At 35.3% G+C, this 19,795-nt stretch overlaps 1 protein-coding gene across 7 annotated transcripts in view; it reads right to left on the reverse strand.

The window, feature by feature from the left end:
• Window positions 1–19,795, reverse strand: part of MFN1 (mitofusin 1) — a 37,444-nt gene that overhangs the window by 6,997 nt on the left and 10,652 nt on the right. For 6 of the 7 annotated variants that reach the window (XM_036349586.1, XM_036349588.1, XM_036349592.1 and 3 more), the window contains 11 exons: window positions 19,155–19,263; window positions 17,914–18,021; window positions 13,056–13,209; window positions 12,876–12,943; window positions 6,477–6,598; window positions 4,710–4,836; window positions 4,426–4,530; window positions 4,044–4,146; window positions 3,687–3,916; window positions 2,007–2,150; window positions 987–1,183 (listed from right to left, as the gene is read on the reverse strand). In XM_036349586.1, coding sequence (XP_036205479.1) covers window positions 987–1,183; window positions 2,007–2,150; window positions 3,687–3,916; window positions 4,044–4,146; window positions 4,426–4,530; window positions 4,710–4,836; window positions 6,477–6,598; window positions 12,876–12,943; window positions 13,056–13,209; window positions 17,914–18,021; window positions 19,155–19,263 — 1,467 coding nt within the window. The remainder of the gene's footprint in view (window positions 1–986; window positions 1,184–2,006; window positions 2,151–3,686; window positions 3,917–4,043; window positions 4,147–4,425; window positions 4,531–4,709; window positions 4,837–6,476; window positions 6,599–12,875; window positions 12,944–13,055; window positions 13,210–17,913; window positions 18,022–19,154; window positions 19,264–19,795) is intronic. The other variant, XM_036349591.1, reaches the window with a different exon arrangement.

The following is a 19,795-nucleotide window of genomic DNA, read 5'->3' on the forward strand; positions in this document are numbered from 1 at the left end:
TCTCTATAGCTCTGTTAAGTACAGGCTTTCATCTTGTATCTGAAACAGCAAAATCTACCTGCAAATTCTTGTCTCCTTAATTTAAACCATTCTATACACACCACACCACTGCAAAGCTATTTGCCCTGGAGCTAAATATTAATATCACTCCCAGGATTTCTAATTATCCAGACTCCTGTCCCCATCCCCATATATACATTTCTCACTGAAACTCTCCTGTTTCTGAACACATTCCTTTTCCTCTACCCTCTTGCCTTTGGTTTGGGCTGTTTTCTCTCCCTATATCTTCCCATTCTGCACATTCTACCCCTACTCTAGGAAATCTATATTGATCCACTACCCTTCATAATTTCAGATTCTAGTGCCTCACATTAAGAAGCTCTCATATTACTTATCACTTTTCACTTTTATTATAATGATGTACATTATGTCTTTTATTAAGTTGTAATCATGAACTTTTTAATTCATCTCTCAGTAGTATCCAAATGCAGAATATTATGCACTGAATTGGAATTCTACATATTTTTACTAAATCAGTGAAATATTTATGATACATAAAAGAAGACACTCAATGGACCCAGGTATTTATTATGTCAACAACACATGGGTTCACATTGTAATCTTTGCACTATACTCTTTTTTAAACTTTTTTATTTTATTGATTTTTTACAGAGAGGAAGGGAGAGGGATAGAGAATTAGAAACATCAATAAGAGAGAAAAATCGATCAGCTGCCTCTTGCACACCCCCTACTAGGGATGTGCCTGCAACTAAGGTACATGCCCTTGGTACATGTCCTTGTCCGGAATTGAACCTGGGACCCTTCAGTCGGCAGGCTGACACTCTACCCACTGAGCCAACCGGTTAGGGCTGCACTATACTCTTATTTGTGCATTTTCTGCATGCATGGCATACTTCAATATACGGCCCTTTTTTAAAGCTGAAGATGAATTTTTTTTTCTCATTAAGGTGAATTTCTCAACTTACTGTTGTACTTGATGGCTGCAGTTTGCACTTGTGAAGCTAACAATCATCTGTAGTTTCTCAGTTGCATAGTTCACAAACTGCTGCTTAAAAGCTCTCTCCTTGGCTCGGGTGGTCCAGGCCAGCCTTTCATAAAGATATAAAGCTCCATACATACTTAATGAGACAGATATGAGTTTCCAGCCTACAGCTTTCCAAATCTGTAAGATAAATTTACAGCTTACTTTGACAAAGAAAAACACTGCTGGGGAGATTGAACTCAAAGGAGATTGTACTATAGGTCTTATGAGTCAGATCCATTTTTAAGAAATTTATATTCATTCTCTAAGAGAATCTAAAGTTATCAGAAATCAAACAAGCTGAAAAAGGAGTTAGCACATAAATATCAGGCAAGAAGTTTGATAACCTGCTAGACATTTGGTGAGATGATTCAATATATCTTGAAAAAGGAGGTTATTTCTTTTAGGTTAGAGGTTTCAAAAACCAAAACATGTAAATTGATGCTGTTAATGATATGAAAAAAAATTTTTTTTTAACATATAAGAACTACTACTAAGAAGTAATCGTTAATACTTTAAGGCAGATCCCTTTGGTATTTAGATAAGATTAGATATGGGACCTGGATCATTCTTGTTACTCCATGGACAAATACCATTTCTTTGTGTGCTGTGATGGAAAAATAGTTGGAAAGCATTGTTCATTGTTCAAGGACCAACTAGTAGGTGGTATTTCTTTTCTAAAGATGCATTTTAAAAAAATGTATATTGTGGTAATAATTTCACTGTACATATATTTATCAAATCATTATGCTATACACCTAACACTAACACAATGTGTCAATTATATTTCAATTAAAAAATTTAAGAAGAGGCTTGTGAAACTCTTCTTAATTCACTAACTTTAACCTACACCTTTTGATGTCATTTTATACATCCTGAAAACAGAAATATACCTTTCTCTTTGTGATACAGCAGAAAGCTTTGTAAAATTTCAATTTTCATTATAATAAAAAGTATTTCTTACCACTCCTCCAACAACAATGATGCCCATAGACGTTCTGGATGTCAGAGAAGCTAATGCTGTTATTAAGGTAACCATGATTTCTTCCTGTGATGCATTATCTGGTGTTGCTGGATTGGTGGGAGTAGAAGCTAAAGATCTGGGAAGCTAAAAACATTGGGTGAAAGGATTACAATTAAACAACTATAAATGGAATGAAGTTTACTATATTATATTACATTTCTTTTAAAATTATAGTAGTAAATCAATGAAAAAAACAACTTTAGTTAATGAGTTTACCATAAATACATGAAGAAAATAAGTGATCTGAAACTTATTTCGATGACATAATTTTCTATGACTTAGATACTGTAAAGAATAATGAATTTCATAATATACAATGAGTTTACCTGTAACAGTAGACTCTCAAACTAAAGCCCTGGCCAGTTTGCTGCAGTGGATAGATTGTCGGCCTGCGGATTGAAGGTTTCCGGGTTCAATCCGGTCAAGGCACAAACCTCAGTTGCAGGGTTCGATTCCAGTTGGGGTACAAATAGGAGGCAGCCAATCGATGTCTCTCTCACATCAATGCTTCTATCTCTCTGTTTCCACGCCCCCCCCCCCCCCACTGTCTCTAAAAATCAATGGAAAAATATCCTCGGTGAGGATTATAAAAGAAAATAAAAATAAAAATAATCACAAGAGCCCTGGCCAAGTGGCTCAGTTGGTTGGAGCATTGTCCTATACACCAAAAGACTGCGGGTTTGATCCCTGGTCTGGGTGCTTACAGGAGGCAACAAATCACATTGATGTTCTCTCTCTCCCCATCCCCAACCCCTTTCTCTCTTCCATTGAATAAACCCTATGTTTCCTCACCTGAGGAAATAAATATACCTCAGGTGAGGATTAAGAAAATTAGAAGCCAAATAACCTGATTAAAAATTAGGCAAGTGATTTGAATAGATATTTTATAAAGCAAGATAACATGAATGGCTAAAAGCACATGAAAAGATGTTCAAAATCAATATAATCAAAACTATAATGAGACAGCACTTTACATACTCTAGGAATAAAAAAGATAGATTAATAACAAGTCTGGATGAGAATGTTGAGAAACAGAACCTTAACATGTTGTTGGTGGGAATGTAAAATGCAGCCACTTTGGGAAACATTTTGGCAGTTCTTCAGAAAGTTAAACATGTTTGCCTTCACTATAGCAATTTCACTACTAGGTATACACTCAAGAGAAGTGAAAACTGATGTCTACATAAAGAAAGAACAAGAGCGCCCTGGCCAGTGGGATTAGAGCATTGACCTGCTTACTGAAGGGTCGAGGGTTTGATTCCCAGTCAAGGACAAGTATCTGGTTGCAGGTTTGATCCCTGGCCTGGGTTGGGGCAAGTGTGAGAGGCAACCAATATCTCTCTCTCTCTCTCTCTCTCTCTCTCTCTGTCTGTCTCCCCCCCCCCCCCCCCCCCCCCCAATCCTTCCCTAACTCCTTTCTACTCTCTCTAAAAATCAATGGAAGAAATATCCTCAGGTAAGGATTAACTAAAATAAAAACCTCCACAAAAACAAAACACAAAATACAAGGAGAATCTCAACTGGTAGAATCATAGCCACATACCTGTGTAGCAGTACAGCAATAAACACCTGATAAAAAGACTACTCCAAACAGTAAAAACAAAACAAAAAAATCTGTACCTGAAAGACAGGCTCAGATAATCCTAGAAGCACCCTCTGTGCATTGGTAGGACCCAAGAAACGATGGACAAGGGAAGACCAGCCCAAGGAAAAACGAAATACAATATCCTCTTGAAAGTCTGAACATAACATGTGGCAATTTAGGTCATAGCTGAGATCAAATTTCTTGCAAGGAACCAGTGTATGTAGTTTATTCTGTATATCAGAAGGAAGTAACGGTTTCAAATTTTCTAGAAAGAAAAGTAGGACAATTATTTTAAAAAACAATAGTGAATAATGTTTTACATTTTGTAAAATATCTAAAGGAAAATAAATCCTTTACCAACAAAATAAAGAACTTGTAGACATAAATATTACCAATAATTTCTTGCTGGGATTGAAGCATTGAAGCGTTGACTTCACTGGTACACCGATCAGCCAAATTTCTTCCCATACCATCTTCTATGTGCTTATTTAACTCCTGTTAAAAACAGTAAGTGTCCGCATTATTTTTTCTCTAGAATATAAGCAGTTTTATAAAAACTTTAGATATTTACTAAGTGCTAAAATGATCTCATTCTAAGAGGATAACTTTACTGTATACTTTATATACTATACAAGGTAGTTTACATTTATTACAAGAGTTCACAGGAGATGTTAACAGTCAATTGAGTACTGACTGCCAAAGACACCAAAACAGACAAACCACTACATAAGAGTGTAGAATACGGTGTATAGCTTTAACTACAATTTAACTTACACTTTTATATACTTTCAATACACTTGGAGTAGGATGAAACTCAGAACAAAATTCATCAACCAAAACAGAAAGTCGACAAATTTCATCTGTCATTGCACATGAAACCTGAAAATATGGGAAAAAAATCAGAGTAAAAAAATTAAACAAGATCATTAACCATTCAAAAAACCAAACTGAAAAAAAAAAACCCACAAAATATTCCTTTAAGGCAAAAGGGATAACATTTTTAGCATTATCAAAAATATTTCCATTCCCAGTTTAGTCATAAAATTACTTTAACCCACCTTGTTTGCCACCTCCTCTGTAACCTCCCTTATTTTCTTCTTAACATCCAGTGTCAACAGGTTCATCTGATTTCGGATAAAGTCCAGTCTATCAATGTGGTCTTCCCTTTCTTCCATTGAATAAACCCTATAATGGTATGAAGAGTAATTAATAATCAGGATATTAAAGTCTCAAAGCAATTAAGCAAGGGCACTCAATTATGTAACGAACCATCTGTTAGCATGATAAAAGAAAAAAAATCTCATATTCCAACACTGAAAAGGATTCAAACTATATTTCACTTATAAAATATTTTAGAGGTGATTGTATATAAATTACTTTGTTTCTCTGCTTATGTGTCACCTGAGTCCCACCAAAGGATTAGTAAGAATTCTAAGTCTGCAAACACTTCATATATATATGAACAGAACTCAATACTGACTTTATATAACAAATAAGGGCCAGCTAATGGCATCCTGTAAGCCAAATCCAGCAGTTTTCTTGGAATATAGTTATGCTTATTCATGTACCTACTACCTAAATGCCTGCTTTTGCTCTAAAACTGTAGAATTGAGTAGCTGCAAGAGATGGTATGGCCCACAAAGCCTAGAATATTTTTTCTCTGGCCTCCATAGAAAACTTGCCAACCTGAAGATGATGCAGGGAAAAAAGACCTGAGATCTTTTTAAGAACGTCTTTAACAAGAGTTTCTGAGGCATTATGATTATACAAACCATCCTCAATCACATATTCTTTGTGCCACGTTTGTTCAATGTCCTATATTTTTAAAAAATTAGTAAGGTCAATCCAGCGGACTGACTACTTTGGCAACTATAATGAAGCTACTGAGCTGAAAGGGACATAAAGGGCAATAAACCTCATTATACAGAAAAGTGCACAGAGCCTGAGATAAGATTCTGGGGTCCTCACCCTTTTGTTTTATATGTTGGAAATTCTCTAATTTTTTAGATAATACATTCCTGCAAATGTGTTAAAATTACACAATAGATTTAGACAGAAGAGGAGTTGTTCCTAGCAACATCAAATACATTTAAAATTCCCAATTATATGTCATCTTGGACTTAATCTTTAATGCTTTATATCTTTCTTTTGATTGGCCTAAACTCACTAAAGGTTCAATTGAGACTTACCGTCATTATATTTGTCAAACTAATCACATCCTGATCATTGTTTCAAGTGATCAAGGTTGTGACAACTACCTTTCTCTTTTATAGCTCTGCCATTTTAATTTTTATAAAGTAATAAATGGAATAAAATCATGCAGTACAGCGTGACATAGAGAGTAGTGCTTAACAAACTGACTTTCTGGCTGGCAGATAATATTACCTTGTTTGTTTGCCAACTGATAAAAAACAACCACTGGCATAAAAAAGTGATTTCAAGGGATTGACGTATGAATATATAAAAGATGGATCATGCTTTGAATATAAAATAAGAGGGTCACCTGCTTTGCACTTCTTTAAGAAATTTAGCTTGAAGAAATAATTCTTCCACTGCTTTACAGATATTTTAAAGCCACTAAACATTTTAAAACCACAAGCCATACACAATGTTGAACTCCAGGGAATGCAAATGATGTGTACAACAAATAAACAGAATATTTACATTTAATATTCATTTAAAAACATGCAAGTAGACACCAGCTAAACTCACAAGGTTGATTTTTGTAGGAAAAGTATTTATAATGTAACAATTTCAAATCCTAGTTTAAGGAACTCATCTCGATACAAAAACAGACGTTTATTTTGCAATAAATGCATTCATACCTTTTCTCTGCTGCTGCCACGTTTATTGAATCCATTATGTCTTGCACAGTATCTAATATCTGTTTAGCTCTGATAGTGTGCTGTTCAAACTTTGTTTTCACTGCTGACTGCGAGATACACTCCTGCGAGGGGCCCAAGCCATACACATTACTGTAATTCCATCCCAACATTTTTAGGAATTGAAACACAAAAACTTGCTGTTTATAACTTTAACCAAAACAGAAATTAGAATAGAAAATAAATACATGATAAACACAACTTAAAATTACAAAGGTTAAAAAAATTACAAAGATGCAAAAGTAAAACGCACTTTCAAACAGCAAGTTCAAATCTTTTGTGTTAATTTTACACAGTAATGTGCAATGGTTTTTACTATATTATTTTTCAAAATAAATAAATAACAGGGTCAAAAATAAAAATTTTGTTAAAAAGGGTTTTTCTTTTATAATTACTATTTTTATTTGTATTGCCTTTAATCTACTTATAGTCTAGATTTTTCTCATACTTGCAATAGGCATCCTAATAAAGTTATTGAGTTATAAATTAGAATTCTACTGTATTAAAAAAATTTAGTTGAATGCTATGATTTACATAAGGTTATTATAAAGGACTTCTACAGGTGAAAACTTGCACAATTTGAAAAATACTCTTTAATAATAACCTAAGTAATATTTAAATTGTATATAGAAAAAATAGCAACTATTTCAAAGATAATCTTCCTATTGTCATTGGTCTACAGTGTGTGCATATAGGTCCCAATGATGCCCTAACTCATTTGTTTTACCTTCAAGCTAAATACAGCTCACAACCTGTTAATAGTTGTACAAATCAGAGTTTCATGACCAGTGTTTATTTAAATAGAAGAAAATATATCAGAATGTATCACATATAGTAATGAATGCTTATTTTGTGAAATTTTAGTTTCAATTTTAATATATGTGCATACTACTTGTTATTTAAAATATTTATAGTGATTCATCATTGAATGTTTGCAAAATCATTAAATTAAAATCAGCCTTTCATGTTTACTTCACAGAACATAACACTTGAAAACAACTTCAAGTATTTACAGGAGAATACTATCTGGACTTGGAACAATCAAGAGATGTTCAGCTGCCCTGACCGGGTGGCTCAGTTGGTTGGAGCATCGTCCCATACACTAAAAGCTGGGGGGTTCGATTCCAGGTCAGGGCACATATTTAGGTTGTGAGTTTGATCCCCAGTAAGGATATGTGCAGGAGACAACCAATTGATGTTTCTCTCTTTCCCTTCCTCTCTAAGATCAATCAACATATCCTTAAGTAAGGATTTAAAAAAAAGACATCATCTGGGTCACAACATTAATAACTAAATAGATGTTTTGGAGGCCATGTTTATTTTCTATGATGAATTTTTAAAAATTAGGCATATACCCCAACTTCAATATTTCTTTAAATTCATCTTTTTTAACCTCTTTGTATATGTATAACTAGTACAAAATTGTGATCATTACTTCCTAAAGTTATTACTATCCTTCATTAAAATAAATAGCTTTCAGGATTTAGCCCTGGCCAGTGTGGCTCAGCTGGTTGGGTGTTGTCCCGTGCACCAAAAGGTTGCTAGTTTAATTCCCGGTCAGGGCACATGCCCGAGTTGCGGGCTCGATCCCCAGTATGGGGTGTGCAGGAGGCAGCTGATGTATAAAAAAAGCTTTCAGGATTAAAAGGATATCCACTTAATACTCTAGAGTTCTATATACAGGCTGGGGCAAAAGTAGGTATACAGTTGTGAGTACACAAAACACAGAATTTATTCTTGTATTATTATTTGTTAATTATTATATTATTGCCCATACAAACAACTGTATACCCACTTTTGCCCCACCCTGTATATTATCTTGAAATCAGTATGTTACATATTCATTTAATGTACTATTTATAACCTATGCTTCGCCTTCAGGTCTCTAAAATGGTTATCTGTTCACTTCACTAAGGTAGAAAAGATGTAAAATCTCTTTTGCCTCTTCAGTTGCCCTCTTGAGTATTTGTTTGAGGTACAGAACACAAAACAAAAATCATTTCTTTAGCTGTAAACCCACAAGGGTAATTAATTTAACTAACAGTTCATACAGCTTTAACTCAGAAACATTACTCTCTTTCATTGCATAGCCTCACTTTTGCTGGTGGTTAAGCTCACTTATACATCACTCCATATCACTAATCCAGAGGATATTGGTGGTAGAAAGTTCCATGCTTCCTGTTCAGCAAGTACATGCCAAAGCAAAAACCACCAAGAGCTATACAATATTAAACATTTAAAGTGTAAACTGCTTATTTTTAACAACCAAAACTCATGTTTTACTTTAAATAACTGTCTCATAAATTGCCAAATTAACCTCCACAAAAACAATAATAAAAGCATTAAAATATTTTTAAAAGGAAAAATGGTTAAAAGAAACTATGTTCCTCGATGAAGCAGATCTAGATATCAGCAATGAAGATTTCAATTTGTAGATAACAGCACAGTATTAGAGCTAGACTAGACAGGAAAGAAAAGATCTCCAAAAGTTATTAAGCAATATAAAAGTTATTTCTTGATTAAAAAATATACAATGATGAATAAGTATAAGAAGAACATAGGAAATCTTCTTGTAATAAAAAGTATCCCACAATGATGTTCCCACTGATCAGAAAAATATCAAGAGTCAACCTGCAAAAGAAATACTCTATTTTACTGAATTATTTTACTAATATGTTTTTGAATTTCATGAGAAATATATTTATCAGGAACTCTAATTTTCCAAAAAGTTTAAAATACTACATCAAACCAACTTCAATTCCATCTTGTCAAGATATCATTAAACTGTTTTACAACTTATTAAAGATTTAGAACCAAAACAATAAGCATATCTCAAGATAGTTTTCTGATTTTCTAAAAACATCTAAATAAACCTGCTAGTAAGTAATCATACACAGCTACACAGTAAATATTAATATTTATGTGTAATTAAAACATAAAACAAACTTGTCAAGACATCCTTGATAACAGACCCCAAACACTCAATAACATATAGTCCTATTTACCACTCTCAACTTATTGTTTTGAAATATTTTTAAATGAAAAGAAAGTGTAAGAATGAACATCAATATAATATACCTTTCAAGTAAATATACAAACTATCAACATTCAACCTCATTTTTTTAGCCTTCCTTCTCTGGCTCTCCATACAGATATATAGTTTTATGTCTCTATATAGAGATATACATACATACATATACATATATATATGCACATATACATACATATATATGTGTGTGTGTGTGTGTATTTCTGCTATAACCACACAGACACACAATTTCCTGAGTAATATGACAGTTCACTGCAGCCACCACCTTACTACTAAATATATGAACATGTGTCTCTTACAGATCCATGAAAACAATTATTGTATTCAGAACATTTATTACTGGGACAATACTATTACTCTAACACAGAGTCCATTTTCAAATTTTACCCGTTATCCCAGGAATGTTCTTTACAACAAATTCATTGACATTTTGCAGAAGAGTTATTTTATATATTTTTTCCACCATACAACCGAAATTATTAAAAAGTTAACGGCCAAATAACTGAGCAAAGATATTTAGATTTCTCAAAGGCTTAGAATATACACCTGTCCAAATACAGGTTGAAAACAGCAAGAAAGACCTAGCAGGTTTGGCTCAGTGGATAAAGTGCTGGCCTGTGGACTGAAGGGTCCCAGGTTCAATTCCAGTCAAGGGCACATGCCCGGGTTTTGGGCTCGATTCCCACTAAGGGGCATGCAGGAGGCAACCGATCAATGGTTCTCTCATCATTGATGTTTCTATCTCTCTCTCTCTCCCTTCCTCTCTAAAATCAGTAATATATTTTATTAAAAAAGAAAACATTATATTAGAATTAATGTTTATTTTCTTGATTTAATCAAGCTTTGTTTAACTTGGTACTCTATGTTTGTTCATTAATATTTAGCTCCTTTGAATCAAATTAATTTCAAAGAAGTCCATGACAAAAATCGGACTTTGATAAAAATGATGAATTTGGCAGTTTTTCTTCTCACAAAAATCATAAGACTACAAAAGAAAGGGAAATTTTAAAAATGAAGACAAAATGTGTATAGAGGCTATAGTCTGTGATCACAATGCAAAGAAACTAATAAATTAATAAACAAAAGTTGGATAAAAAGAATAAAAAATCTGAATTTTAACTCCTGCATTAAATAGGATATTCCAAAAACTATTAATGTCAAATAAATAATGAAGACTAAACTGGATACTGAAGCCCATGGAATACACCCAAAGTTACACTCACAGAGAAATTCATAGCCCCGAATTCTTTCTTAAAGAACAAAAAGCAGAGTACACTTTCCCCGACTGGAGCTGAAACACCAAAGACCGGGAGCAGAACAGCGGAGGAGACCAGCGCAGGCTGGTTCAGACTATTGTGGAGCTGCCTCACTGAAGAGGGTCCTGGCCTCAAGGACCTGCCCTGGGCAGCCTCACAGACGCTCAGTAGCACTACCAAGCTGCTCCACAGCAGTGCTGTGTTCACAACCATGCTGTATTACCATTGAGCTATTTGCACTAAAGTTTCCTTCTTCAAAAATACAAAAAGCAAAAAATAATGCCACTTAAAATGCTTTGGACACACAGACAAAAGTTTTGGCCCATCTGGTTATTTCTGTAGATAAATTCAAACATTTTCTATCTGATTCTCATTTTAGATCTATAATAGTTTCAACTAAACAAAAGTTTCAAATTCTAAATCCTGACATTCTCCACAAGTTTAGTTTTTTTGAATATAATTTTTAGATTTCCAAACAAAAAAAAGTAAAGTGCCAATTTCCTCCTACATATATTAAAAAGAATAGTTCCCAAGTCTGCCTGATTATTGCAATCAGCTGGAAAGCTTTGAATACATACAGATTCCTAGGTCCATCCTAGCTCCACTGGATCAGTTCCTGGAATAGGTCAGGAATCTACAGATCTCTAAAGCACCTCATGTTATTCTCAAGATCAGCCATGTTTGGGAACCAATGCTCTATAATACATCTGTTATTCTTCTCATCTCCACCTCTTCAAGGAGCTATTTTTGGAGAGCAAAACTGTACCAGAAACCAGTATAAAAGAGGTATAAATGTATATTATTTGGTAGGAGAAATCAATGACAAACAGGGAAGGGAAAAGGATGTAAAGAAGGAAAAAGTTAATAAATAAGGAAAGACAAGGGAAACATAATAGATCCTCTCCCCATTATTTTTCCTATGGATAAAAGAGTGAGAAGAGCATTAAATCTCTTATGAAAGCAAAGGGAAAGAACATAGATAGCAATGGTCTTTCAAGAACTGAAACTTCATGTATCCTATGGCCTAGTTTGAGAGAATATGTGCTGATATCGCAGGGGGTCTCTGAACAATTAGAGATCTTACCAAGAAAGCTGGTATTGGGTGTTCTTTCTTTAATACTTTTTCTTCATCTACCTAATCATCTTTCTCCCTCTCACCAAATTAAAGACAGGGGATAGTGAGCAAATATTTAATTCTGCCTACTACATTCAACATTAATGTCCTTATCATTAAGGCAGTTACTGCTTATAAGAAAGAATAATTACAGCAGATCATTCATGGGTGAGAATATGCAATTTAGGCAAAGCTACATTAAATAGGGTTAAATAAGAGTTTAGATGTCTTTTAATATCTAAAAAACTATTCAGTCAAATGCAGGATAAGTTTTAATGTCTCTGAATAAAACATCTACACCAAGATATAAAGAAGTATCCTCCCTCCTCAATGTTGCATACACATGAGCTATTTTTGAGCTTCAGTGATTCCTAACAGATTCCTAAAGTACAGATCTTAATTATTTTTGTATTCATTCATGTGTTCAGGGCATTTGGCATAAAATGTGGAGAATTAACAGGTGATAAGACAGTTTAGAAATATAACACACTTTCATCACATGGCATCAACTATGTTCTATCTCTCTATAAATACAGTGGTCCAAAGGAAAAAAAGATGATCTTCACTTTGCTCTATTATCCATTCCAACAGCAACTGCATTTGTTTAGTCTTACCCCAAATTAGATACTAAGTTCAATATAAAGAAATTCCCTCAATTCACAACAAAAGAAATATTAGAAAGCAGCTTCAAATTTAAATGTAAATACAAAAGAATGTAAAAGAAATTAGAATCTTTAATTCTCAATTCTTACGAATCATCCATTTTGCAGGGACTTGCATTCTTCAAACTTCCCTTGTTTCACTTGCTGTGTAACTCTACTAAGTAACAGTAAAATTATCAACAAAGATAAATAGTGAAAATATAATCACTCTCCATTCAATGATAGGGTTTTATATTAGCCAATACATTCACAAATTCCTACCTCAAAGATTCGTTCAAAATTCTGAAACTCCTGTAATCTTGCCTGAAATCCTTCAGCAAGTGCCCCACCTGTAACAGTTAGGTGAAGATTTAAAAACCATATAGTAAGGTAAGATTTCTGGCATGCCATTTTTATAATGGATACTTGTATTTCAAAAGTAAGTCTATAATGAGTACATACCACCTTCTGGCATCCCCTGTGCTTTGTGCATTCTAGCACTAAGAACTTCCTTTGCGGAAACAAAGAAAATACGATTCCTTGCTTCTGAAGGATCCACAACTTTGAGTTCTTCCACCAAAAAATGTAGGCATCTTTCTGTGTGCTGTCTGCGTACCTAGAGCAAAACAGGGTATTAAAAGAATTCTAATAACTAAACAAATATAATTGCAACGGAGAGCTACAGACTTAAACGCCATTTATAGTAGTGATATCATAGTTATAATTCCCATATACTTAACAAATTCTAATTATACTTGTAATAATTAAAGTTTGATACTTGCTGATAGGAAATTTCTGTCTCTTCACTTAAAGTAATGATTCTTCCATTGAACAGTCAATTTAAAATTCTGATGGACCATCCAATACTACATAGTCATTATAAAATATACTGTAGACCAATATTAGTACTTAATGGAATAGGAAGACATCCCTAATTCTGTATTAAAGATATACATGATTATACAACAACAAAATGAAGTGTATACATATATATGCTTATATTTATGTAAATTAATAAGTGACATGCAGGCCAACACCTACAAAAATGAGTGGCATTTTTACTTCTTCCTCAGGCTTTTATATTCCACAATGATGCTAGTAATATCTTTGAAACCAGGAAATAAGAGGTACAATAAATTTGCTACAATGAGTCTATTTTTGTTTTGAAGTCAGAACATATACAATATATTCCTCTTCTTAAAAACACTGGTAATCAAAATTGGGGAGAATGGGAGAGGAACCAAGATGGCGGCTGAGGTAAACACCGGAGTTTGCTGCCGCGCACAACCACTTCAAAGATACAACTAAAAGACGGAACGGACATCACCCAGAACCACAGGAAGGCTGGCTGAGGGGAAATTCTTCAACTAGAAGGAAAGAGAACAGCATACCGAGACTCAGAGGAGGCGCAGTGCGGAAAATACAAAGGTGCGGAGGTGTGCGCGGAGTGGGCTGGCGGCTGAGGGCGCGGTTGTCTGTTTCAATCGGGAGGGAGCCTCAGGCTCTGAGCTCCTGTTCTGGGCGAATCTCTAGGGACCCAGACTCAAATGGGAGAAGCGGGACTGTCTGGCATCGGTCGGAACTCGAGGGCAGCTTTCTCTCCGAGGTTTGCTGCGGTTGCTGCGACTCTGAGAGGCAGAGCCTCTGGGGACGGGACTGAGAGCAGCCATAACTGCTCGCTCCGCCCGCCCTGTTGATCCCATGCGACCCGCCCGGCCCAAGCCCTGCACAGAGGCATGTGCAGATAGCCTCAGGCAAAGGCTAGATTAGCACCTCCCCAAAGGACAGAACTTCTCTCACTGCAGACACAGCTGATTCTCACAGCTAGTTGGCCTGGAGGCCAAATCCCCCCTAGTAATACCTACAACAATCAAGGCTTAACTACAACAAGACTGCGCACAAAGACCACTAGGGGGTGCACCAAGAAAGCATAAAAAATGCCGAGACAAAGAAACAGGGCAGAAATGACAGAAATGGAGGATATAGAGCTGAAAACCACACTTTTAAGGTCTCTCAAGAACTGTCTAGAAGCCGCTGATAAACTTAATGGGATCCTCAAGAAATCTAATGAGACCCTTGATGTTGTGATAAAGCAGCAACTAGAAATTAAGCATACACTGACTGAAATAAAGAATATTATTTCTCCCAACAGCAGACCAGAGGAGTGCAAGAATCAAGTCAAAGATTTGAAATGTGAAGAAGCAAAAAACACCCAACCAGAAAAGCAAAATGAAAAAAGAATCCGAAAATACGAAGATATTGTAAGGAGCCTCTGGGACAGCTTCAAGCGTACCAACATCAGAATTATAGGGGTGCCAGAAGATGAGAGAGCGCAAGATACTGAAAATCTATTTGAAGAAATAATGACAGAGAACTTCCCCCACCTGGTGAAAGAAATAGACTTACAGGTCCAAGAAGCGCAGAGAACCCCAAACAAAAGGAATCCAAAGAGGACCACACCAAGACACATCATAATTAAAATGCCAAGAGCAAAAGACAAAGAGAGAATCTTAAAAGCAGCAAGAGAAAGACAATCAGTTACCTACAAGGGAATACCCATACAACTGTCAGCTGATTTCTCAACAGAAACTTGCAGGCCAGAAGGGTGTGGCAAGAAATATTCAAAATGATGAATACCAAGAACCTACAACCAAGATTACTTTATCCAGCAAAGCTATCATTCAGAATTGAAGGTCAGATAAAGAGCTTCACAGATAAGGAAAAGCTAAAGGAGTTCATCACCACCAAACCAGTATTATATGAAATGCTGAAAGGTATCCTTTAAGAAGAGGAAGAAGAAGAAAAAGGTAAAGATACAATTTATGAACAACAAATATGCATCTATCAACAAGTGAATCTAAGAATCAAGTGAATAAATAACCTGATGAACAAAATGAACTGGTGATTATAATAGAATCAGGGACATAGAAAGGGAATGGACTGACTATTCTTGGGGGGAAAAGGGGTGTGGGAGATGCGGGAAGAGAGTGGACAAAAATTGTGCACCTGTGGATGAGGACAGTGGGTGTGGAGTAAGGGCGGAGGGTGGGGTGGGAACTGGGAGGAGGGGAGTTATTGGGGGGGGGGGGAAGAGGAACAAATGTAATAATCTGAACAATAAAGATTTAATAAAAAAAAAATAAAATTAAAAAAAAATTGGGGAGAATGTATTAGCTAGGAATTAAGAGTGCAATATTAGGTTTAAGATTAACACTTGGGTATTAAAGTTAGGATTAAGGGTTAGAATTAGGGCTTGGTACTAGCCTTTAGCATTATGGCTATGATTAAAAAAATCTCTATTTTAATACTTAATAACCAATGTCAACCCAATAAATTTAATTAAAGAAAAATAAACAAACTACTCAATAAAAAAAAAAGTAAAAAACTTAAGCTACATAAGAATAGAGAAAAACCATCTATGGGTGATACTTCCTAATTCTCTGATGATTGAGTGAGACCCCAATTTGAAAGAGTGTGATTATAAAACAAGAGTTAATGCCCTGGCCAGTTTGGCTCAGTGGTTGAGCATCGGCCCACGAGCTGAAGGGTTGAAGATTCGATTTCAGTCAAGGGCACATACCTTGGTTGTGGGCTTGATCACCACGTGCAGGAGGCAACCAATTGATGTGTCTCTCTCACATCGATGTTTCCCTGTCTCTACCCCTCCCTTCCACTCTCTCTGATAACCAATGGAAAAAATATCCTGGGGTGAAGATTAACAACAACAAAAAATTTAATACCAGGATATAAAACTTCATTTTAAGCAAAATTCTAATTTGGGGTGTGGGAAGAACAAGGAAAGCAAATAATCTAACATGTGAACTGTAATGGAATAGTGTAAATTTTAATTTTTTATGCATTTTATGTATCTTTTATGATAAACATATACAACTATTAATTAAAATCAGAAACAGTGTCAAGCAAATTAAATAGACATTATTTACAGACCAAATGCCAGATTTCACTGTACAAGACAATATTCCAACCAACTGAGCCACACTGGCCACTTCTTTTTAAAAAGAGGTTCTAAAATCACCAACATGACTAAAATACCACGTGTTGATGGGGATATAAATCACCTGAAACCCTCAGTCACCTGGTGGGAGCATAAACAGGTATAAGCACTTTTGAAAACTCTTGGGCTATGTTTGCCAGTAGTACATTTCCCTAGTTGTGACAAAAATGTCTTCAGACATAGCCAAATATTCCCGTGGGTCAAAACTGCCCAACCCCTCACATTGATAACCACTGATATATACCCAAAAGAAATATAAACCTATGAGTTACAAAAAGACATATATATATATAAATAAAAGAATATGCACAGTATCATTATCCATAGTAACTAAATACAGGTAATTTATCCATATGCCTATCACTAACAGAACGAATAAATCAAGTGTAGTTAATCACAGGATGAAATATTATACAGTAATAAGAATGCTTCTTAACTATGCACAACACTGTGACTGCATATCATAATGTTGAAAAGAAACCTGACACACAAAAGTAGATACGGTCTGATTATTACATAAATTTGAACAACTGGAAAAATTAGTCTAGGGCAGTGGTTCTCAACCTTCCTAATGCCGCGACCCTTTAATACAGTTCCTCATTTGTGGTGACCCCCAACCATAAAATCATTTTCGTTGCTACTTCATAAGTGTAATTTTGCTACTGTTATGAATCGTAATGTAAATATCTGATATGCAGGATGTATTTTCATTGTTACAAATTGAACATAATTAAAGCATAGTGATTAATCACAAAAACAATATGTAATTATATATGTGTTTTCTGATGGTCTTAGGCGACTCCTGTGAAAGGGTCATTCGACCCCCAAAGGGGTCACGACACACTGGATGGCGACCCACAGGTTGAGAACTGCTGGTCTCGGGTGTTAGAAGTCCAAGGTAATTATCCTTTGGAGGAAGAACAGAGGGTGAAAGGGAGGGAATACTGGAGTGCTGGGAATGTTCTGTTTCTTGATCTGGATCCTGACAAAGTTGTGCTAAATTTGTAAAATTTAACTGAGCTGGAATGATTTGTACACTATTCTATTATGTTATACTTCAATAAAAAATTAAAAGAAAAAGGAAGTTTCAAGATCTAAAATGATTACATAGTACTTTTATAACATAATTTTCTTTCCAGGTAGCTTAATAACATCTGTATCAAACACTGACTTCAGATTTCCTGTAATTATATTCTTTCAAGTGAGAGAATAGCTGCTTATGATGTGCTCTACTATAGGTATACAGTTCCCTACCATAACAATGTACATAAGTATACTTCAAGTATTAAGGGGAAAAGAACTTACATCTTCCATATATTCTGGCTCTGATGCAGAGGCGTCCCAACGATTATTCAGAATGAAAATGTTAGGCTTGGAAAGTCGCTCATTTACCTTGTGAAAAAACTGTTTTTCCTAAAAAACATCAAATGGCCAACAGTATGTTCACTTTTAAAAAGTATTTTTATATTTGTATTTATAATTAAGGCTTTCTTGTAATCTAAAATTTGGAACCATTTAGACAACAGTGATTAACAGCCATTGATAAAGGATCCCAAAGCACTATAAGCATTAAACTTTTCAAAGATAAGGAAACTAAAACATAAGAAAGGGAAAAGCGAAGGTTTTCCTGATCCCGCCATTAGTCTTTTGAAATTCAATTAAACAAATACTTAAAAGGTATTGCTTGATACGAAAATTTTGTCCAAATTTTCAAAAAGCTACAGCAAATCTTTTTTTAAGATTAAGACCTGTTTACAACACATCATAATAAACAACAGAGAAAGGTATGTGCCAAAAATACTATAAATAAATGCTGGTACTATTCAAAGGAAGGAGACACCCTGTCTAGTTGAAATTATGAAAAGCTCCATAAAGAAGGAAGAGGTAATAAAGGTGGGCTTGAAAGTACTGGTTACAGGGCTTTTTGAAATGAAGTTGGAAGGGGGGAAGAATATGGGGAAGGAACAGTATAAATGAAGGCATCAAAGTCAGAAGGCATATCAAAGTTTGTTTATCCACCACCCCAACAATGGAATTATTCTAACAGATTTTAAAGATTTATCCATTTTTTTATACCATCAGGTTATAAACGACTGTCAGTGTTGTCACAACAGCCAGGTCTATGTGACATAGATTTGGCTATTGGCCACTCAAACACTAATAACACTGCGACAAAACAAAGATCTTGCTGGGGCGGGGGGGGGGGGGGGGGTGTGGGGGGGGGTGGGGGGGGTGGTGGTGGTGGTGGTGGTGTGTGGTGTAAGTCAGTATCCTAACAATGCTGGTGCCCATTCCTTCTGAAATTGGCAAATAACCACAGTAAAGGTCAACAACACACAAAGATTCAGTAGAAGCTAGTGCCATCAAACCCTGGGAACACTCAAGACCAAAATAAGCCCTTTTAGTCCCATGGAGACATAAACCCCTTCGTTCACCCTTGATTTAGAAGTTCCTTCTAATCCAAGATTTGGATTTCCCTCACTTTTCAGAATTAAAACAGACACCATTTCATTTCCTTCCACTAATTGTATATGATTAAATCCTACCGTGTTCATTAATGTTGATTCAGAGTTGGCAACCAAAACAAAGACATCAGCATCTAAGCAAAACTTATCAATCCAGCTATCCAGCTCTGTAGTGACATCTGTACCTGGACTAATGGAAATAAAATAAAAAATTATATAACATTTCTTAAAGACAATTTTTATAACTTTTATAAATAGTTTAAAGTCTAAAGGACAGAATTTCTATCAGTCATCAGTATCAAACCCAGGAGATTTACATTACTTTTTCACCTACAAGAAAGCACTTGTGGCAAGGTAAGAGCCTGTGCTATAAGTAATTCTCCATATTTATTCTGCTGACAAGGAACTTCCAGAGCCTGTCCAATTGAGAACAAATGCTTAAAAAAAAAAAAAAAAAGCCACCCAGCAAGGGCAATAGTTTAATCTCTTAAATGTTTATGCTTTGGAAGGCTAAAAAATAAGTACTAAAAACAAACAAGGCTAATGTATAATAAAAAATGAAGGTGCTGCCCTAGCAAGTTTGGCTCAGTGGACAGAGCATCGACCTGCGGACCAAAGGGTCCAGGGTTCGATTCCAGTCAAGGGCACATGCCCAAGTTGAGGGCTCAATCCCCAGAAAGGAGCATGCAGGAGGCAGCTGATCAATGATTCTCATTATTGAT

Source organism: Myotis myotis, unplaced genomic scaffold (genome assembly GCF_014108235.1).
Source record: "Myotis myotis isolate mMyoMyo1 unplaced genomic scaffold, mMyoMyo1.p scaffold_m19_p_2, whole genome shotgun sequence".
In the NCBI taxonomy this organism is placed as follows: Eukaryota; Metazoa; Chordata; class Mammalia; order Chiroptera; family Vespertilionidae; genus Myotis; species Myotis myotis.